The sequence below is a fragment of the Grampus griseus genome (genome assembly GCF_964374135.1).
Source record: "Grampus griseus genome assembly, chromosome: 10".
In the NCBI taxonomy this organism is placed as follows: Eukaryota; Metazoa; Chordata; class Mammalia; order Artiodactyla; family Delphinidae; genus Grampus; species Grampus griseus.
Window position 1 is genome coordinate 95077671 of NC_139004.1, and position 23560 is coordinate 95101230.

Consider the following 23560-nt stretch of genomic DNA (forward strand, 5'->3'; position numbering starts at 1 on the left):
ACAGTATCCAAATATTTTCCCAGTGAGGTCATATTCACAAGTTCAGGAGGTTAGGAAATGGACATATCTTCTGGGGGCCACAATTTAACCCACTACCGTGAGTTCTAAAAATAGAAAAGGGAATAAAACAAATGCTTGTTTTCAAAATGTATTGTTCTGATTGACCCTCTCAGCAGGAGGGAACGTGAGTTCCTGGCTGCTTTTCCTCATCAATGTCTCCATCTTCCCTCCCCACCCCTCCATCCTCTTGTCTCTTCTCCTCTCTTCTACTTCCTTCCTTCTCTTTCCCCCCTCCTTTTCCCCCTCCCCCCTTCTCGCTCTTTCCCTCTCTCTCTGTCTCTGTCTGTGTTTTTGCCTCTTCTTTTTATTCATCGATTCATTCATCTATTCTATCAGTATCGCTTCCCTATGATGTGCCAGGAGCTGTGTTTCTGAATCATGAGCACATCTTTCCAGAGGCAGAGGCAGAGCGGGAAGAGCTGAGAGCCTCCCCTTTACAGGCGAGCGCATAGGAAGCCTTGGGTCCTCCCTGCCGTGTAGGCTGACAGGGATACTCTAGCCTGCAGTGCATGACTTGTGCGGATAAGGCAGCAGTCAGGGCCACTGGTCACTTTCTCATGCCTCGTGAAGCTCCATTAGTATGTCAGTCTCCGTTCACCGTAGCCGAGCAGGGCTCTTGACACAGATAGTTTTCCTTTCATACTACGCACCTGGGAGAGCTTTCTTCCTTCTCAGTTGGAAAGGTCACCTCCCAAACATACCGCTCGGGATGAATTACGTGTCTATTGATTTGCACACTCTTGTCTTGACCACAGATTTCAGGAGGAGTTTAAAGGCAACATCCCAGTTAAAAGAACAAAGAACCATATAAATGTCATTTTATAATACTAGCTAAAACCCTGCTCATCATTTCTATGCTGATCTCAGTTTACTTCCAAGAATATAGGAATATTGTTCAACATGGGATATTTGCTTTAGAATCCCCTGTAGATTAATTTCTGAAATTAAAATCATCTGTCCAACAAAAGGCACAATTTAATACTAAGAATTTCATCAGCTCCACATAAAAGAATGATTTTCTCCCTTAAGGTAATTCTTATTCTGTTTTCTATGAACTGAAACCCTAGTCTTTTAAAACTCAGGTAATTTAACTAATAATAAAGGGACGTGTGTCCAGATCACTTTTCTTCAGAGCTCTCACGGAAATGAGAAGGAAGTATTAATTCACTGTGAAACACGCAGACAGACACCCATACGTGCATATATGATTAGAGTTATTCTAAGTTCTGCTTCAATCCCTAACTCTCTGTTGCACCTTGGTGACTGTACATCTGGTATTAAATAGCCTCGTCCTTTAAAAAAAAAAAAAGGTAAAATTTTGAGGCTATAGAAACTGTAATGAACTTGGGAAAAAACAAAAAGACCCAGATCTGACCTTCAGTGGGCCTGACCTCTGTGTTATCAGCTCTCCAGATGATTTCGATACCCACCCAACTGTGTGAATCACTGCTCTACATGGGAGCAAACACCAGGGTCTGGAATTAGCCAGACTTGAGCCCAGAATCCTCTCTGAGCCTTAGTTTCTACCTCTAAAGTGTGAATAACTTCAGTACCTACTTCCTAGGGTTTATGTGACACTTAATGAAAAAAATATATATAATGCTTGTTATTTTTCTAATTATAACTATTGGTACAACTTTTTATGTAACCAAATGTAAATCTGTCTGACATCAGGATTTTTAACAACTACTTGGGAGACTAACTTAGTGATATATTTATTCATTCATTGGATAAACGTTTATGCCATTAGTCTATTAGAGTTTTAGTAGCGATCCTAGATAGCATATACACAGAAGATGGTCCATGTATATGTGTTGATTTTGAGGCCAGTTGTCCTGGGATACTTTGAAATGTGAGAATGACTTAAGTATTCCTAAGGCATAGCTATTCCATCTGAACAAATGTCCAATCTGTGCTCATCCCCACTCCCTATGTTTCCCTTTTTTCATCTGTGTATCTTCTCTCTCCAGGAAGCCCTCTCTGACTCCCTAACACGGTTCTATCCCTGTACCCTTCCTTCATGGAAGCTATCACAGGTGTAATTTTATATTTATTTAAATGATACTTTTTCAAGTCTATCTTCCCCACCAGGCTGGCCGTAAATCCCATAAGGGACAGGTAGGTTTTAATCCCAAGGTTTGTGAGTGCAGAGAATAGTGCCTGTCACAGGGTGGGTGCTCAGTAAATGTTTACTGGATGAGTATGTTTATTGAAGAAGCAACAGTTTATATGTTACTATATCAGGCAGAATGCTGAGTGCTTTACAAATAAGAGTTTGTTTAATCCTTGTAACAAACCTATGAGGTAGGTATTACTATTAACCCCATTTTACAGATGAGGAACCTTGAACTGAATAATGTGCTCAAGTTCATACAGTTCAAACCCCCCATTGTGACATCAGTGTGTAGTTCACCACTACGCTATATGGTTTTTCTACTGACAGAAAAAGTGCAGGTCTCCTAGGGGTTGGCAGTTCCCATCTCTAGGAAACCACCCAAAAGCCAATGTATGCTATGTCGGTACCTGGCTGAGGGCTCTGAGTTACCCCTCAAGGCCATGGGCCTTCAGAAGAGGTAGTGAAGATGTTACCAAAAGTGGGGTCTGTCTACTCTCTGCTCAAAAGCCAATAAAGAGGCAAGGTTGGTGAACAGGAAAGTTGGCTTTCCTCCGGAGGCCAGCAACCAGGGAGAGAGGGCGGACTCGTATCCACAGGCCGATGCCCGGACTGACAGTCAGTGGGCAAGAGCTTTTAACGTGGAGTTTCAGGGGTCACGGCTGGAGGGAGGGGGCTACATGCAGAAACAGCACAGTCAGCTCTGACAGTCGTCTTGAACTTGGTCATGCCATGGTCTGATCCACGTCATCCTGATTGTTTTGAGTACAGTTAATCTTTAGTTCCAGGGTCACTCTGTTCCCATTTCTTTGAGGCCAGTTCTCAGAATGGTGGCAGCTTATGGCATTGCTACAGTCTGGTCATCATGTAGTTAACTTCTTCCACATGGTGGTGGTTTCAGCATCTACAAGACAGCTCACAGGATATGGCTCAGCATATTATCTATAGCCCTTGAGGAGGAACTAGAGGTCCTTGACTTTGCTTAATGACTAAACTATTATTGTTTGTCCTGTTTGACTGCTTTCCTTTGCTTCTGCATTTTCTCACTTCTCTGATTAAACTTATACTTTGGCGAAAGTTTTTGTACAGACCAAAGGCAGGCAGAGGACATGAAGGGAGAAGGACCACAGTGTCCTGCTCCATTTCAAAGACACAGGGTATTTAAGGTTACCTTCTTAGAAGCACTAAAACGTTGCACCAGGATGGAAATTCCTGGGCTGGGGAGCCCAGAGTGATAACAGGAGACAAAGTTGAGGCACACAGCCTTTGAGGCTGCAAAGGAGCCTTGAGAAGCAATGGAGCGAACACACCAGGAAAACTCACCCGCAGGTCACACGGTGCCCTCCGTCTCCCCCTAGCCATCTGCAGGCCACAGGATGCAAGGGAGGGCTCCTGCCATACTGAACACAGTACTAAGCAAAAGTCTCAACTGCAGAAGCAAAGCGAAGACCCTGTCATCTGAACCAGGGCAAAGATTCGAGGCTGAGAAGGTGACAAGGCTGACATTTAACAAATGGGGCTGGAACGGCTTAAATCCCAGCTTCAGAAGCTCAGGATTTGCTTCTCACAATCTGGGCAACAGGAGAATCACCTGGATCTTGTTAAAAACCCAATATTGGAGAAGTCCAGCTTCTCAAAGCGGGAGCTACATGCACAGCACCTGGGGCTTGTTAAAAAGGGAGCCTCTCAGGTCCCACCCCAAACCTCCACCCCTTCCGACATGCCCGGGGAAGCTGGTCGCTCGTTCCATGGGAGAGTGAAAGCTGAATTCGGCCTGCAAGTGAGTCCCTGCTGTGAGCTGGAGAAGGAAGCTGGGAGTGAACTGGGTGGGTGAGTAAAAGGATGGAGTTCAGACTAGGAAAGCCTGTTGCTCATCCACGTCCTGTTATAGCGCAGGCTTTCCAGAAATCTGTTGGTTCTCTCTTAGAACAGAGGGAGACGCCTGCTGCCTTCTCTTGCCTACCACCGTGTTAGCTAGCTGCACCCTAGTCCTTCCTTCACCAGCACTTTTTTGCATTTCTAGCAGACACAGGCTGAAGAGAGAGGTGTTTTGAAGTGATGGACTTTTTCAGTGATGAGGTTTCCTCTAAAGATGTCTTCTTCTGAGCTGGGGAATGTATGTATCAGTGGTACAATTTGAGCCATTTTAGTAGTTCCTATTCTGAGTCTGGTTTGAGCTTCAGGCCTGTGGCATGTGGCCAAAGAGTTTATCTCCATTTGTGTTCTCTGGAGGCTGCTTCTTCCTTAAGAGTGTGTTGTTCGGGTGTCTCACAAAGAGGGGCTTAGGGTGCCGTGCTAATGCAGCAGTGTTTCAGTTGTCTGTGGCTGCGGAAAAAACCACCTCAAGTGTTAGTGGTTTAAAAGATGAATCGCCGCAGTTCTGCAATCGTGGCTGGTCTCAGCTGAGTGGTTCTACTGCAGTCAGCTGGACGGCTGCAAAGTCCACAAAGGCTCTACTGAGAGGGCTGGGGTCTGGCTGGGCTCTTCTCTTTCCACATGATGTCACGTACCCCAGCCACTCGTGTTAGAGCATGGTAGCTGGATTCCAAGGGGAGCCTCTCAAGGACAAGGTACAGTGAGTAAAGGGTTTTCCAGCCTCCGCCTGCATCGCACCTGCCAGTGTCTCATGAACAAAGAGGCAGGCTGCGTAAGAGGGGACCACGCAAGGGCGTGAAGCCCAGGAAGCATGGTCCATCAGGGGCCATCAGTGTCACAGTCTACCACTGTTGCCTTTTTTTTTCCCCCCTTGTGGGGGTTTGGCAGGGGGATAGATGGAGAGAAAAGTGAAAGTTAACTAGTTACCATTGTGAGTGTATGTATGTATGTACATGACAGGCGCATACATGTAGTGTTCCTGGAAACTCTGGGGGACTCTGTCTTTCCCCCAAAGATTTCCCCTTATTGAGGGATTGTTCTTTTACTGATCAGTCATCTGGAGACTGGGTTATGGGAGAACAGTGAGGTGGGCTGGGACTTCCAGCCAGACAGGTGGATCGATCAGTGTTGATATCAGAGTGAGTCAGATGCTGCAGCTCGATTACTCTCAAGTCAGCGAAGGCAGCGCGTATGAAAGGACAGTTTCCTGGATACCGGGTCAAGAATCATGTTCTCACAACACCCTAGAAAATAACTAAAAGATGTATAGAGTATTCTTTTTATTTTCTCTAAAGTATAATCTCCTGTATAGGTTTCTTTTTTCTTTTTTTTTTCTTTGTCTCATTTACTTATTTCAAGTTTTCCACTTACAGTAGGGCTACTGTATGTTGGGCCATGAATGTAGTAGTGAATAAAATTAAACTGACGTGCTCCACTTGTGAAGTTTAGAGTTGAGAGCTGTTTTTCTCTTGTGGCCTTAAATAAGAGTAACTGAATAATTTACATAATGTGAACATAAGTCCATCTTCTCCTATGGTTCTTGACCTTAAACTCCATGAGTTTCCAAAGTCTTCCCACTGCCACAAACAAGATGCCATAAGGAAAACAGGTGGTATCATCTTACAGGTAAACGGAAGGAAGATAAGAAAGTTCCAGCGTGTACTTGCTCGTGTTTCCCCGACTTAGTGAGATTAGTGGAGCTGGGATTCAAGGCCAGCCCTTGTGATACTGAATCCAATCTGATTCTCACAGGACCACTGGCCCATTTAAAGCTGCACTATCCTAAAGAGGTAGCTAGAGATTTCCTGGGCACTTGTTCTCTCGAGTCTGCTCATCTAACACTCTTTAGAAAAAGCATTACACTTACGTTGGGGTCAGTTTACCTATGACCTCTTCAAAAACTTCCATTTTGACTAGAAAGTCAGTTCCATAATGGGTCCTTACTAAATGCAAGAGGGTTCTTAGAATGATAATCACAGGTCAGTAACTCACATGCGTAGGGATGCAGAATACGGCATAGTGGTTGACCTTGGGCACTTTATTATGTCTTCCAAGACTCTCTTTTTTCATTGGCAAAATGGAAATGATAGCAACTACCACATAGGCTGTTGAGATGAATGAAAGGATCTACGTAAAGCAGAGAGTCTGGTCCACAGTAAGCACTGAAATGATCACTTATTATCTTGGTGATGTTGAAGACCTAGTCTACTCCCTAGAGATACAAGGGATGTTGTGATCACTGTGTCACTGCTAAGGTCTCTAATGCAGATTTCATTGTGAAAGTTCATTTGTAGGCCACACATCTGCCTGACAGATTGAACTAGGGATTTAGCCATAGGAGTTAGCATTAGTATTTTTTTCACTTTTTTTTTTTTTTTGATTGACACAAAAGAGCAAGCATCCAGTCCACTAAAATGAAGAAAAACCATCATTGGTATTTTTATTTCCAAATGTCCCGGCCGTGCCCCGCAAGCAGTAACCTTTCCGTTTAACTCTGTTTAGGGTTTGATGCCTACTTTACATCCCGCACGCTTGAAAACAACAGAAGAAACGTATGGTTTGCCGAATACTGGGAGGAAAACTTCAACTGCAAGTTGACAATTAGTGGGTCAAAGAAAGAAGACACAGATCGCAAGTGCACAGGTAATTTCATTCTCACTGTCCTTCTCCTGTTACTCTGCGTGGCCAGCATTGTGATGTCTGCAGAGCTGACAGAAGGAAGCTTGGCTGCAGACGAATTGAAAAAGTAAATTGAATTTTACTAGATTGCTCAGAAAGTGGAACAGGAACGTAAGACTTGAGCGGCAAGAGCAATACAGACAAGAGTGGATTTTTTTCTGCCTGTCTGTCTAGCAGTAATTGACATTTTCTTTGATGCTTTGAGTTCAGAAGAGGTCATGTTGCCTTGAATGCTGTCGCTGGTAAATATTAGTTCATGTTGTAGCCAGGAGTATAAAGTCATTTTCACATAGACCAAAGTCTCTCACAAATTCCATACCAGCATCAGATTTAACTATCAGCAGAGAAATGACCAAAAATGTGAAAACAATATATTTGATTAAGGAAAGAAAGTACTTGGGGTTAGAGTAATGAGAATTCCAGTGTTCTGTAACATCTTGTGGGAAAACCCGAACGCACTTTTTGGCTAACCCCGTGTGGGTGTAGGTGTTTGTGTGTGTATACACACATATATATATGCAGTAATCAGAAGTTGACATCACATGTTTATTCACTGATTGGTTCACAAATATATATTGAGCGACTCCTTTCTGCTAAGCACTGTGCTAGGTACCGCTGATCTGGTGGTGAGCAAACCAGGTAATGCCACTGCTTTCACGCTGCTTAGAGTGTAGTGAGAAAAAATCAACCTTATTCCAGCGACCTTGCTATGAATACATAATTATAAATTGCAGTAAATGTGCTGAATGAGGCAACGGCGTATAATCAAGGAATTTTACTCATGTTAAAGGCGGAAGCTCTCTCAAAAGGTGAGTAGACGTTGGCTGGTTGGGGAAGGGGAAGACCAGATTGGAGAATTTCTGGTGCAGGAAGAGCATGGCACAGGGCTCGAAGCAGGAAAACGATTGTGCCTCTTAGGATGTGAAAAGCAGAAAAACATGCAGTACAGTGAATAGGATAAATGTGTGAGCCGAGGCTGCAGGTGTAGAGATACAAGGAATAAGCTATGCTGGGATGTATGTGGATTTTGGTCTTTATCCTGTGGATACTGGAAGTTGTGGGAGGTCTTACACAAGGGTGTGATGTGTTCTACCATCACCTAGCCCTCTATTAATTAGCATTCCCCAATTTTATACTTCAGTAGCCTTCAACATTTGTAATGATGCCCTTGAGGTACGACAAACCCTAACACGTCTTTAGTATGATCAAGAAAGAGACGTTCGTATTGTATACACTCGTGTAGTTTTTCTTTGCAATGTGGGCCTTCGAATATTGGCCATTCAGATACTGTAGATTCCCCCATTCAGTAAACATCTGTTAATGAAGAATAATGCATGTAGAACATGGTACTAAAACAGCATGAATGGTGCAAGGATGCTGACGTTTAGGCCTTTTCCTCAAGGAGTTTTCTTTTTGTGAAAAAGGAGAGATAAGATATCAACAGAGACATGAGTAACAATAATGGTACAAAATCAATATGATGCACGGTTGGATGCCTAACTCAGTTAACTAGAATATCAGATTAGCCACATTCTCTAGCCCGTAGTGTATAGCAACAGTGTTTTCAATGATAGGATCCTTACAGTGTTGGGGGAAAATTAAGTCAATGTTGACTAGACCTATAGGTAACACCAAGCTTTCAAGTAGAAGTTGAAAAATTAGCTTGACATCTGGGTAATTTGTCTATATGACGGGGACATGCAAACGTACTACAAGTACCTCAGTGATTGGTGACAGTTTTTTGGCTCTTTCTGACATTTGATGTTTTGTAGAGTCTGAAAGGTGGAATGAATTGTTAGGCCGTTAGGATCGTTCTGTCTAAGGCTCATCTCCAGTCTTCGTATATACTCTAACCAGGCTGTTTTACCTGTAGTCACATTTCAGTGCTGATTATCAAGAATTTGCGTTTATAAAAACATGTAAGCTCATTATCCAAGCCACTACCTTCAAAAAATGGAAACAGAAGTGTTGATGTTTTCATATCATGCTTCCTCCATGTGAGAGACCTATGATCACACCCGGTACGTTAGCTGAGGCCCCTCTCCTTTTCCTTACTTACCACTTCCCTTGTGGTAAGAGGTGCCGTACTGAGTGGACGTCGGTATTACTACTATCATTGTGTCTTTTGTTCTTCCTGTTAATGGATATAAGAACGTGGATGGTCTGTGTTTGTTATTCTTCCTCATACTTTCTCTTTTCCAAATTCAACTAAACTTGTACTTGCTTTGGAAGTATTCCCAGAATACTATTTTAAAAATCTTGACATTTATGTATACCTCAACTTGGAAGTGGAAAAGTGGGAGAAAAGACATAGTAAGATTTGCTAGACCACAGGGAAAGAAAAAATGGAGAGAAATGACATATTAAACTGTATTAATGAGAATACTTGCAGTGAGAAGTTGTTTTAATGAAAGAGAAGAATGGATGAGAGAAGAAAGCCATTGATAGGCTTAAGGGCGTGGGTGATGTAAGGGAAAGCTTGGTACCCAGATTTTGAAACACTGAAAGAACGGGCACATTGGAAAGAAGCAACCAGATGAGGAGGTAGGCTAAGTAGTCTGGCATTGCCGATCGTGGAGTCTGGCATCGCAGAGTGCAGTTAGTAGATGTTTTGATCTCAGGGCTGCAGAAAACAGCCCGCTCCACAGACCTCTCTCTGTGACTGGTCTCTGCTAAAGAACAAGAAAGTTTTAAAATATTCATTCCTAGGATTTGGACACAAACTAAAATGCAGGCATGTTTTTTCTGGGATATATGGCCTCTTCAGCCGTCATGAGCTACTTACTATATATTAGCTCTAAGTAGTCTTGGATCATTCAAGATTCGAGGTCAAGATCATTGAATCAATCATCTGGTCAGACAAGTTTTGAACATCAGTCGTGGGACCCATAACTATTTGGAGAGAGCACATTCCTGGCGTCAGGGGATAACAGGGAGTTCTAAAAACCCAAGATGGTAAAAAAAAAAGTCATGAAAGGAAGAATAATTGTCGAACAAAAATTATTATTAAACAGGAAATAAACTGCATATGCTTTATAATTTCACATTGGGCTACATGTGCATGGATTCTTACCTGAACAACCATGGAATCCTTATTCCTATGAATTATCCATATGCATTTAAAATCTCCTTCAAACAAGGAAAGCTACCACATACTTCAGTGTTTTAAGAACATCCCAACTTTCCTTGATACCCAATTCCAAGGTCTCTCAACCTTGAGAGCTAGACATTCTTCATCCTACTTTCCCTGGTGGTTTATCTCAGTTGTCATTGATATAAATTAAGACTCGCCAGGAACCCATCCTGCTCATGGGTTATCTTGGCTGCCATCCTCCAAGGAGTCACATAGTCGAGCAAGTTTATTGGTGGTGTAAGTTTTCACAGAAAACACAAACTCTATCTGAAAGGTACTAATGCCATTCATGCTACTTCATGGTAGAGCTATATTTTCTAATGGAGATAGTGGTAACTACACACACATTAAAGTAAGCATTTTTAGATAGCTCGTCATAGATTATTTGTTGCTCATGGGAAGAAAAATCAGACGTGATTTTTCTTTCAGGTTGAATTTATGCTCCCCCACCCTCCCCACCCCACTGGGTAAGTGTGTTCACCCTTAACACTTGCCAGTAGATTGCTGAAACAGAGACCAGTTTAGCATGTGATCTCTTTGGGAAAAATATGTTTTTGTGGAGTTACCGAGGTCAAGAGAAGAAGGAAAATAAATAGATGAAGTTATTATGTCTCTGCAAAAGAGATTGAGGCCATCTTGGTGTCAGGAAAAGACTCTGCCAATGTGTGGCATGAAAGAGGACTAGCATTGTGTTCCAGGGCTATCTCTGAATACCCCTGTGAGAGACAGAATTCAATCTCTCAAAGCCTTTCCTCATCTTTGAAATGGGAATAATAATTAATAATTAATTGCATCCAAAGTTGTTGTGGGAATTAAATGAGAGCACTCAAGAAGAGGATCTAGAAGCTCTTTGGCGGGGCTAAGGGCGGACTCTGGGAGGGCTCATGCCCGGGAGTACTTCCCAGAACTTCTGCTGCCAGTGTCCTTGTCCCCACCGTAAGCCACAGCCGCCACCCCTACTCTCCCTGCAGCAGACTAGCAACTGTGTGGCTGACAGGGTATTGTTGCTCCAGCCAGGTGTCAGGCCTGAGCCTCTGAGGTGGGAGAGCTGAGTTCAGGACATTGGTCCACTGGACACCTCTCAGCTCCAAGTAATAGCAAACGGCAAAAGCTCTCCCAGAGATCTCTTTCTCAACGCTAAGACCCAGTTCCACTCAACAAACAGCAAGCTACAGTACTGGACACCCCATGCCAGACAACTAGCAAGACAAGAACATAACCCCACCCATTAGCAGAGAGGCTGCCTAAAAACATAATAAGGTCATAGATGCCCCAAAACACACCACCAGACGCGGTCCTGCCCACCAGAAAGACAAGATCCAGACTCATCCACCAGAAAACAGGCACCAGTCTCCTCGACCAAGGAGCCTACACAACCCACTGAACCAACCTTAGCTGCTGTGGTCAGACACCAAAAACAACGGGAACTACAAACGTGCAGCCTGCAAAAAGGAGACCCCAAACACAGTAAGTTAAGCAAAATGAGAAGACAGAGAAACACACAGCAGATGAAGGAGCAAGATAAAAAACCCCAGACCAAGCAAATGAAGAGGAAATAGACAGTCTACCTGAAAAAGAATTCAGAGTAATGATAGTAAAGATGATCCAAAATCTTGGAAATCGAGTGGAGAAAATACAAGAAACGTTTAACAAGGACTTAGACGAACTAGAGAGCAAACAAACAATGATGAACAGCACAATAAATGAAATTTAAAATTCTCTAGAAGGAATCAATAGCAGAATAACTGAGGCAGAAAAACGGGTAGGTGAACTGGAAGATAAAATAGTGGAAATAACTACCACAGAGCAGAATAAAGAAAAAAGAATGAAAAGAATTGAGGACGGTCTCAGAGACCTCTGGGCCAACATTAAACGCACCAACTTTCGAATTATAGGGGTCCCAGAAGAAGAAGAGAAAAAGAAAGGGTCTAAGAAAATATTGGAAGAGATTATAGTTGAAAACTTCCCTAATATGGTAAAGGAAATAGTTAATCAATTCCAGGAAGCACAGAGAGCCCCATACAGGATAAATCCAAGGAGAAACACACCAAGAAACATATTAATCAAACTGTCAGAAATTAAATACAAAGAAAAAATACTGAAAGCAGCAAGGGAAAACAACAAATAACATACAAGGGAATCCCCATAAGGTTAACAGCTGATCTTTCAGCAGAAACTCTGTAAGCCGGAAGGGAGTGGCAGGACATATTTAAAGTGATGAAAGGGAAAAACCTACAACCAAGATAACTCTGCCCAGCAAGGATCTCATTCAGATTCGACAGAGAAATTAAAACCTCTACAGACAATCAAAAGCTAAGAGAATTTAGCACCACCAAACCAAATTTTCAAAAAAAATACTAAAAGAACTTCTCTAGGCAGGAAACAGAAGAGAAGGAAAAGACGTACAATAACAAACCCAAAACAATTAAGAAAATGGGAATAGGAACATACATACTGATAATTACCTTAAATGTAAATGGATTAAATGCTACCACTAAAAGACAGACTGGCTGAATGGATACAAAAACAAGACCTGTATATATGCTGTCCACAAGAGACCCACTTCAGACCTAGGGACACATACAGACTGAAAGTGAGGGAATGGAAAAAGATACTCCATGCAAATGCAAATCAAAAGGAAGCTGGAGTAGCAATTCTCTGTCAGACAAAATAGACTTTAAAATAAAGACTATTACAAGAGACAAAAAAGGACCCTACATAAAGATCAAGGGATCAATCCAAGAAGAAATTACAATTGTAAATATTTATGCACCCAACATAGGAGCACCTCAATACATAAGGCAAATGTTAACAGCCATAAAAGGGGAAATTGACAGTAACACAATCGTAGTAGGGGACTTTAACACCCCACTTTCACCAATGGAGAGATCAACAAAATGACAATAAGTAAGGAAACACAAGCTTTAAATGACACATTAAGTAGCATGGACTTAATTGATATTTAAAGGACATTCCATCGAAAAACAACAGAATACACTTTCCTCTCAAATGCTCATGGAACATTCTCCAGGATAGATCATATCTTGGGTCACAAATCAAGCCTTGGTAAATGTAAGAAAATTAAAATTGTATCAAGTATCTTTTCCGACGACAACACTATGAGAATAGATATCAATTACAGGAAAAAAATCTGTAAAAAATAAAAGCACATGGAGGCTAAACAGTATAATACTAAATGGCCAAGAGATCACTGAAGAAATCAAAGAGGAAATCACAAAATACCTAGAAACAAATGACAGTGAAATCATGATGACCCACAACCTATGGGATGCAGCAAAAGCAGTTCTAAGAGGGAAGTTTATAGCAATCCAATACTACCTCAAGAAACAAGAAACATCTCAAATAAACAACGTAAACTTACACCTAAAGCAATTAGAAAAAGAAGAACAAAGAATCTGCAAAGTTAGCAGAAGGAAAGAAATCATAAAGATCAGATCAGAAATAAATGAAAAAGAAATGAAGGAAACAATAGCAAAGATCAATAAAACTAAAAGCTGGTTCTTTCAGAAGATAAACAAAGCTGATAAACCATTAGCCAGACTCATCAAGAAAAAAGAGGGAGAAGACTCAACTCAATAGAATTAGAAATGAAAGAGAAGTAACAACTGACACTGCAGAAATACAAAGGATCATGAGAGATTACTACAAGCAACTATATGCCAATAAAATGGGCAACCTGGCAGAAATGGGAAATTCTTAGAAAAGCACAACCTTGCGAGACTGAACCAGGAAGAAATAGAAAATATAAACAGACCAATCACAAGCACTGAGATTGAAACTGTGATTAAAAATCTTCCAACAAACAAAAGCCCAGGACCAGATGGCTTCACAGGCGAATTCTATCAAACATTTAGAGAAGAGCTAACACCTATCCTTCTCAAACTCTTCCAAAATATAGCAGAGGGAGGAACACTCCCAAACTCATTCTACGAGGCCACCATCACCCTGATACCAAAACCAGGCAAAGATGTCACAGAAAAAGAAAACTACAGGCCAGTATCACTGATGAACACAGATGTAAAAATCCTCAACAAACTACTAGCAAACAGGTTCCAGTAGCACATTAAAAGGGTCATACACCATGATCAAGTGGGTTTTACCCCAGGAATGCAAGAATTCAATATATGCAAATCAATCAATATGATACACCATATTAACAAATTGAAGGGGAAAAACTATATGATCATCTCAATAGATGCAGAAAAAGCTTTTGACAAAATTCAACACCCATTTATGATAAAAACCCTCCAGAAAGTAGGCATAGAGGGAACTTACTACAACATAGCAAAGGCCATATATGACAAAGCCACAGACAACATTGTTCTCAATGGTGAAAAACTGAAACTATTTCCACTAAGATCAGGAAGAAGACAAGGTTGCACACTCTCACCACTATTATTCAATATAATCCTGGAAGTTTTAGCCCCAGCAATCTGAGACGAAAAAGAAATAAAAGGAATCCAAATCGGAAAAGAAGAAGTAAAACTGTCACTGTTTGCAGATGACATGATACTATACATAGAAAATCTTAAAGATGCTACCAGAAAACTACTAGAGCTAAACAATGAATTTGGTAAAGTAGCAGGATACAAAACTAATGCACAGAAATCTCTTGCATTCATATACACAAATGGTGAAAAATCTGAAAGAGAAATTAAGGAAACACTCCCATTTACCATTGCAGCAAAAAGAATAAAATACCTAGGAATAAACCTACCTAAGGAGACAAAAGACCTGTATGCAGAAAACTGTAAGACACTGATGAAAGAAATTAAAGATGAAACAAATAGATGGAGAGGTATACCATGTTCTTGGAATGGAAGAATCAACATTGTGAAAATGACTATACTACCCAAAGCAATCTACAGATTCAATGCAATCCCTATCAAACTACCAATGCCATTTTTCACAGAACTAGAACAAAAAATTGCACAATTTGTATGGAATACAAAAGACCTCGACTAGCCAAAGCAATCTTGAGAAAGAAAAATGGAGCTGGCGGAATCAGGCTCCCTGACTTCAGACTATACTACAAAGCTACAGTAAGCAAGACAGGATGGTACTGGCACAAAAACAGAAATATAGATCAATGGAACAGGATAGAAAGCCCAGAGAGAAACCCACGCACATATGGTCACCTTATCTTTGATAAAGGAGGCAAGAATATACAATGGAGAAAAGATAACCTCTTCAATAAATGGTGCTGGGAAAACTGGACAGCTGCATTTAAAAGAATGAAATTAGAACACTCCCTAACACCATACACAAAAATAAGCTCAAAATGGATTAAAGACCTAAATGTAAGGCCAGACACTATCAAATTCTTAGAGGAAAACATAGGCAGAACACTCTGTGACACAAATCACAGCAAGATCCTTTTTGACCCACCTCCTAGAGAAATGGAAATAAAAACAAAAATAAACAAATGGGACCTAATGAAACTTAAAAGCTTTTACACAGCAAAGGAAACCATAAACAAGACCAAAAGGCAACCCTAAGAATGGGAGAAAATATTTGCAAACGAAGCAACTGACAAGGGATTAATCTCCAAAATTTATAAGCAGCTCATGCAGCTCAATATCAAAAAAAAAAAACCCAATCCAAAAATGACTAGAAGACCTAAATAGACATTTCTCCAAAGAAGATATACAGATTGCCAACAAACACATGAAAGGATGCTCAACATCACTAATCATTAGAGAAATGCAAATCAAAACCACAATGAGATATCACCTCACACTGGTCAGAATGGCCATCATCAAAACATCTACAAGAAATAAATGCTGGAGCGGATGTGCAGAAAGGGAACCCTCTTGCACTGTTGGTGGGAATGTAAATTGATACAGCCACTATGGAGAACAGTATGGAGGTTCCTTAAAAAATGAAAGAAAGAACTACTATAGGACCCAGCAATCCCACTACTGGGCATATACCCTGAGAAAACCATAATTCAAAAAGAGTCGTGTGCCACAATGTTCATTGCCGCTCTATTTACAATAGGCAGGACATGGAAGCAACCTAAGTGTCCATCGACAGCTGAATGGGTAAAGAAGATGTGGCACATATATACAATGGAGTATTACTCAGCCATAAAAGGAAATGAAATTGAGTTATTTGTAGTGAGGTGGATGGACCTAGAGTCTGTCATACAGAGTGAAGTAAGTCAGAAAGAGAAAAACAAATACCGTATGCTAACACATATATATGGAATCTAAAAAAAAAAAAAAAAATGGTTCTGAAGAACCTAGGGGCAGGACAGGAATAAAGACGCATATGTAGAAAATGCACTTGAGGACACGGGGAGGGGGAAGGGTAAGGTGGGATGAAGTGAGAGAGTGGCATGGACGTATATACACTACGAAATGTAAAATAGATAGCTAGTGGGAAGCAGCCACACAGCACAGGGAGGTCAGCTCAGTGCTTTGTGACCACCTAGAGGGGTGGGATAGGGAGGGTGGGAGGGAGACGCAAGAGGGAGGGGATATGGGGACATATGTATATATATAGCTGATTCACAATTTTATACAGCAGAAACTACCACATCATTGTAAAGCAATTATACTACAACAAAGATGTTAAAAAAAAAAAAAGGATCTAAAATGATACTAGGACACAGTAATAGCTCAGTAATGGCAATTATCTGCTCTTCCGGGCTGAAAGCAGTTACAGAGCAGGGTGGTGTTTCATGAAGATCCTATTGCCTTATGTCAGTCCTATGGAAAATCAGGATGTACACCAAATTCTAGGAGGAAAATAAAGCCAGGGATTTGCATAAGCATGTAAATACATCCAGAGATTTTCACTGGGGCACACATTGCATAGCAATGTACTAAGGTATCAGAAAGTTTGTAGGCAAGCGTTATTCAACTTGATGCTGCGAATGGAATGAGACTCCAAGCTTATGGAATTTCAGCACCATAATATAGAGTGTGCCCAAGCGTTATAGGAGCTTGGACTTGCTGAGTACCTCATGTCCCAACTTTTGTACAGTTTTAGCCCTGATGTGCTATATCCCTATGTGGTTAGTAGCATCCCCAAGGTCTTTGCTCCCAGACCCATTCTTTGAACTCAGAAGGTTTTGAGAATGTGAATGTGTTTGCCTATGGCAGTCCGTAAAAATTATCACTCTGTCACATCTTACGGCTTATACAGACATTTGTCTAACTAACATTACGGTCCTGTCAAATGCCACTCTGAATACTGATTCTGCGGAATTATCTCTTTGCTGAAAACAAGTAACTCAGCATTTAGAAATCCATTATTCCATGAAGGGACAACTTGACTTTCAGAGATTTGTTTTCCTTTTGAGATGACAGAGGAAGAATAAATTGGTGACATATTTCTTGTTTTGTGGGTTTTTTTTTTTTTGTAAAAAGACGTATTCCATTGCTAGTGCTTTCAACTCACACAGTAAACAAATATGATTTTGTTTTGAGTCCCTAATCAACAAATATTTACTGTGGAAAGATAGCAAGGGCCAAAGAGTATAGTCTGGTAAATGTCCGCGTTCTGGGAGGTCAGTATCCTTAAGCTGTGTTTTTCTTTTCACCTCACTTGTCAAAGCTAATAGTTTAAGTAAAGGTCACTCTCTTGGGGGTGGCAAAATCCTGTTAATAAATGCTGTTAGTGAATAAAGCGTGTATTTCTAAAGTCTTTTATCCTCACCTGGGACCCAGGCCCAGTTGAGCCTGTATAATTTTTAAACTATCAGGACAAAGTGAGTCAAGTTCTCTGAGAATATATGTGGGGAAAATTTGAGTCTACTAATTAGTTCTCCCTGTCATTTTATTATTCTATTCTGAATTGACCTTTAATTGTTAAATAGATGTTGTATTGTGAGACCTAATTTATTCAGCACGGTTAAGGAATCCACAACAAAATGTTATAGACAAATAATGTCTCACCCTTTGTTGCTCTAAGACTTTTTGAAGCCATTTTGATGAGAAGCAAAGTAAAATGCGTTTTTACACCTCTGCGCTTTGTTAAACCGAGGGTCAATGAAGATTAATTATGATTTAATCTGCCTGGAGCATTCATTATGGACTGTGTGTTAATATGGTTCTTCGTTAAATGTTTGATTCGCGGCCTTATCTCTGGACATCAGCATCTTGCTTGGTGTTTCTCTTCCTACCATCATCCTTAAGTCTTCCACTACCTGCCTCTGCAATGACTGGCTTCTGTCTGGGTGGGAACTGGAAATATAAGCCAAATTATTAGATTTTTTTATGTTAAATCATTCATTTATTTTTAAAATGAACATTAAATAAGTACTAAATGTCAGAATCATCTCCGAAAGGCTTTGTGGATGCAGTACAGCATTTTATAGCAGCTCTTTGGGTGAATTTACTAATAGAATTTAGCTAGGTGAAATGCTAATTAATATAGTGTTCCCCAAATTAGAATCATCTGAATTCACATCTGAAGTCTCCTTTGTTCTTGGAAAACTTATTTTAAATACTTTTCAGAATAAAAGTATTGAATAAAAGTCCCGTGTCCATGAAAGATGATTATGGGTATGACTTTGGATTCCTATACGTAATAGACGAAAAAAGGCTTTAGTGGAACATTAAATCATATTAAATGCTATGTTATTTCTCTGGCTTTACTTTTAATTCACTTAGATATGAAATTTTATCTTCTTTGATTATTTTAAAACCAGTAGAGTTATCTTTCTAAAGGAATTGAAGAACAAAAAGGTAGCCTGTTTTCAGTGGGCAGCATAGCATCAAATATGTCAAGTATAACACTTGATAAATTTGAGAGAAGATAAGCAAGATGTGACCAGCCTCGCTTCTGAGAGCGCTGACACTGCAGCCTCTCCTATGGTTACGTTATAGTAAGTACAGCTCTCGGGCCACCAAACCAGTAGTGCAAAAAATATGACTTGTGATTGTTTCGTATAACTCTGTTTTGCCCCTCCATTTCAGTGATTTTAGAAGTTTAAGCAGTCTTTGTAGAGTTGTCCGTTCCACCCAGTCAATGTGGTGGAACCTCATTTACAGAGGACTTTGTCAAGGCCAGGGACCTGGAGTTGTTTGTGAGGTCCCTTTGCTCTGGGCCTTTGGCGTCTATCCATGCCTTCTTCCTGTCTAGGAATCCTTCTCCAGGAATGTGATACCGTCCCTCAGGAGTGGAGATGTGGAGGTGAGCACAGCATGGACTTTTGATCCTGGCCTCAGGGCTCCTCCAGGCTCAGCTCTGATTGTGATGGCTTCTACCGCCCTCCTGAGACTGTGCTGGGGGAGGTGTTGGAGCCCAGGACCCTTTCCAGGGGCACACACCCGCATGCAACTTACAGGCTTCCCCTGTAAGTCTCTTTCTTCTCATCTTCCATTCTTAACTGTCTTTATTACAGGTTGAGGGAGGAGACCAACTTAGATCTAACCATATCCTTCTAATTCTTTTGCGTATGGCGTGCACTGTATGTCTTGAATCCTCCAGGACTCCAACTTCTGAAGCTCAGAGCCTCATATTGACCACGTGATACTGGATTTAAAACTCAAGTCAATCTTTTTATTTTATTTTACTTTTTTAGTGTTCTCTTACAAACTTCTTAAAAGCAAAGAATAAGAGCTCTGTAGCTTCCAATAATATATGAATATATAAGAATATTGCCATACACCACTGTGTCCGTACAACCAAAGCATAAGAGTCATGGATGACAGGACAGGTTTATGAAATTTTGCAAGCGTAGCGGTAAATTCATAAAGCTCGTTTTCTCAAATCTTGACCAGACGTGTAAGGTAGAGGCTGGCTATCGTCAGCCTTCTCAAATAGATGTTTATCGGTGGACCCTGCAGGAAACGCATTTTTCTTTCTGCCACCAACCCTCCAGAGCATAAAGGGGGGTCTTCAGCAGCGCCCCACTTTAGCTCAGGCCATGTTTCCTCAGGTTCCTCTTGCCGTCCAGCCGCCACGGCATGGACAGGAGCTGGCTTGGATTCTACGCAGAAGCAATCCCGATTGTGGAACACCAAGTTGAAAGCCCAGGGATATCCAGGCAAAAAGCATTTCCATAAGCGTTAGAAGGCATAATTATCTGAGCTGTGTGTCATTTCTTCCTCATTAGCTCCAGGAGGCAGTGGCTTTAAAGATTGGAGTTACGGCCTTGCCGTGTTTCGTAAAGTCTGTCAGGCTACGCACTTGATGAGAAGGAATTCCCGAGTGAGGGGAATTCAGCCCCTTCTCAGCAGCAGTCCTTGTGAGCAAAGTGCCTCTTCTAAGCGATGTACGTATTATAAATTGGCTGCTTACGGGCTTTTCAGGAGGTGTAAGAAAGGGCTGTGGCATGACTTAATCAAGTATCCTCAAGCGAGTTAGGTTGGAATATAGCTTTCCTTAGGAAGCATTTCTAGTAATACAGATGTTTCATTTTTCCCCCTTTTACTTCTTCCAAAGAGAACTATGGATACCAAAACCATTTGAGGCTTTTACAGAGTATGCAGCATCATGTTCATCTTTCTAGAGAATAAAAATGTGCTCACAAGATAAATATCTACCAGACACATAAACCCAGATAAAACTTTCGAGAGAGACTTCTCACTTTGTCTTAGTTTTTCCAGTCACACTAGATCAGGTATGCGGTGACCACGTGGGAAGACTTCCCATTTCCTCATCGTCTAACAGCACCCTTCCTGGGTGCTCATAGCTCTATTATGGAGAAGCACGTGTTCAAGCTGCCTGATGAAGCCACGCTAATTAGCTCTTGAAAAATGGTTAAGACTCGAAGAGGCCAATTGCCCAGGTGTGAATCCCAGCTCTTTCCCTTACTCTGTCACCATGGGCAAGTCACTGAAACATTCTCAGCCCCTTATTTGCTCATCTGTAAAATGGGGATAACAATAGTCCCTACTACATGGGATGGCTCGCAAGGATTCAATAGAGCGGTGCCCAGTGGTAATAGTTTGCGTGCAGTGGGTTTACATGCCGTCGTTGCGATGGACGTTTGTGGTGACTGAAGTTACCTTTGGCTTTGTTTAAAAAAAGCATCTCCCCCATGACTCAAATTGCCTATCCTTTTTTATTGTCATACTCAGCTGTGTTCTTCCTTTGCCTTAAACATCCTTGGCCTTATAAAGTGCTGTACACAGATCAGTATCCTTTTATGTGTTTATATCATCCAGTGTGATGCCCCTATCAGCCTGGTGAATAAACATGACACGTATCCTCCTCCTTTTACAGATTAAAACAAAACCAAACTTTGGAGCAATTCCGTGACGTATTTGAGAGCATATTTGCTAACGAGAAAAATAATCCCAATAACTAATGGCACGCAATTGTTTTCTCATGCATTCTCTCCCTCCTCATTTGTTCATTTCACAAATGTGTGTCGAGCACCTGCACGGGGCTAGCAACTGAGCTGGGAGGAAGATACGGGCTCTGCTTTCAGGGAGCTTCTGTTCCAGCCCAGGAGGAAGGCGGAAAACCAAAAGCAGATGAATAAAATAATTGCAAGTTATGATTAGTGCTGTGGAGAAAGCAAATAGGAGGCTAAAGTAGAAAACAACAGTCAAAAATTGTTCCAGGAAAAGATAGAAATCATCACCACAGCCCTGACTGTCTGCAAGGGGTTATTATACCCATTATACAGATGAGGAAGATGTGGCTCAGAGGGGTCAACCACGTGATAAATGCGGATGATTTCTCCCTGTGCTCTTTCTCCTCTGATGCCTAGTTCCCTTCCTAGACTCTTGGAACATGAGTAGGCACATTCTCATTTGGGGGTCACTTTATGTTTTTGTTCATACAGCAGTTTCCTTACTTGCTGACACCCAGCCCCATAAGGGCTCTTTTGTAGAACATCTTTGATTATGATCCTGGATTGATCCCTCAGGTCCTCACTTAGGAACAGCTGCAGTGGAGAAGTGAGTTGACCTTGTTTCTTCTCTCCTCTCCTGAGCTCAAAATAGGGCAGTATTTTTCAAACTTTGTTATATTGATGAAAAGTTAGTAGCTTGTACCAAGAAAAAAGACACAAAATCACATTCCCTGTCTCATAGGCAGCATAATTTTACAACAGGGAATTGCAGCCAGGACTATAAAATTCTCTTGGAATGTATCTCCTTCCTATGGGACTTCCTGCCCTTTTAGGGTGGGGCAAACAGTCCTGCAGCCTTATCGAAACAGATGGTGGAGATTGAAACCGGATGAAGTGCAAAATAATACTTTTAAGGGAGAGCATACCAATATCAGAGTAGCAGTTATAAACTGAGCTACCAAAGTGGTCTGCTGCTCTGGCACAATTGGGCAATTTACCATGGAAGGGAAATGTTGAATTACAAGATGCTATTGCTTTTTTCATTTGAGAAAAATGCAACTGTCACAAGCAAGTTTCCGGCAAGTTTGTAACAAATGGCTACATTTTAGAATTACATTTTGAAGAAACCATGGACAACTCAAAAGAAAACTATGCCAAGAGCTAATCCAAAGCAATTCTTCTGTGGATACAAGTGTACAAAAATCATTAGGACAAATAGTTATGGGACTTCAAGTATCTGTCAGCCTGGCTGTTAACGTGCCCACATAAATCATGCCTCCGGCGTGGACTGTATGTCAACAGATTTTCTCTTTCCTTGAACAAGTTTTGAGATTGCAGAAGTGCTATTGAATTTGAAGAACGGCTCAAAACCTAAATTGGTGCTATTTTTAGCAATTTTTGCAAGACTAATCCTGCTACCCCCAATATTTAAGGCATCTCAGTGTCCATACATTGTTCATAAGAAGAAGGCAAGCTCTCAGCACGGTCTCTAGGGCCCCCTGTGGCAGGGCCCCGTCTCATTCTGCTGCAGCTCTGACTTGCCTTTAGTTTTGTAAAGACACCTGGATTCTTGCTATCACAGGGCCTTTGTACATGATGTTCCATCTGTACTCAGCCGCAAGCTCGGTGAAACCAGGCATTCACTTTTTTGTTTATGCCTTTTTTTGTATCCCCAGTCCCAGCTGGGGTCAGGCATAGAGTAGAAGTTTCAGAAGTAGTTGTTGAGGAATTAATTTTACTTGCCACGCATAAAACAAAAATCTGCACAAAATATATCAATGCAGTTGATCAAGTTGGGAGAGGAGGGGCAGGTCGTACGTGCCTATGTTTTCCTGGGGAGCCCAGCTGGCTGCCCTTCACAAGCACCAAAGCAGAATCTCTCATTTGGACAATCAGCCTGGGCAAACGGATTGAATCAGGGGTTTTGTAGGATTTATTGCAATGCACGTGTTAAATGTTTCATAAGTCCATTATGTTGACATCTACAAGACCCTGAAAGAAAATAGCAAGATCTGCATTTATTTGAGTTGACAAGTTCTCCATTTTAAGTAAAAATGTGAAACCCCGCAAATCCAATAAACTGTAATATATAAGCCCTTCCTGCCTTTTAAAAGTATCACAGGAACAGAGGACTAAGGAATGCATCAGCCTCCCAACTTTGACCATATCCTTCCCTCTGTTGATTATTGTTATTCTCATAACTGAAGAATTGCTGCATTTTGCATGCTATGAGGAAGAAATTAGATCCAAGGCCAAAACCTTAGTAATAAAAATTATAAAATAGTCAGTGCTTATTAGGTACTTACTTAAATGACTGTCTCTCATCCTGCAAAAAAGTCCACAAATACACATCTAAACGAACAAAAACTTTAGCTTTTTGCAAGTTTTACACTTAAGGTTTTCATTCTGAGAGTCTTTTCAA

At 41.2% G+C, this 23560-nt stretch overlaps 1 protein-coding gene across 2 annotated transcripts in view; it reads left to right on the forward strand.

The window, feature by feature from the left end:
• The window catches only part of GRM7 (glutamate metabotropic receptor 7), a gene marked incomplete at both ends in the record, with an annotated part of 839503 nt that overhangs the window by 517935 nt on the left and 298008 nt on the right, over positions 1 to 23560 (forward strand). For both annotated transcript variants that reach the window (XM_082664306.1, XM_082664305.1), the window contains one exon: positions 6551 to 6691. In XM_082664306.1, the coding sequence (XP_082520432.1) occupies positions 6551 to 6691 (141 nt within the window). The remainder of the gene's footprint in view (positions 1 to 6550; positions 6692 to 23560) is intronic.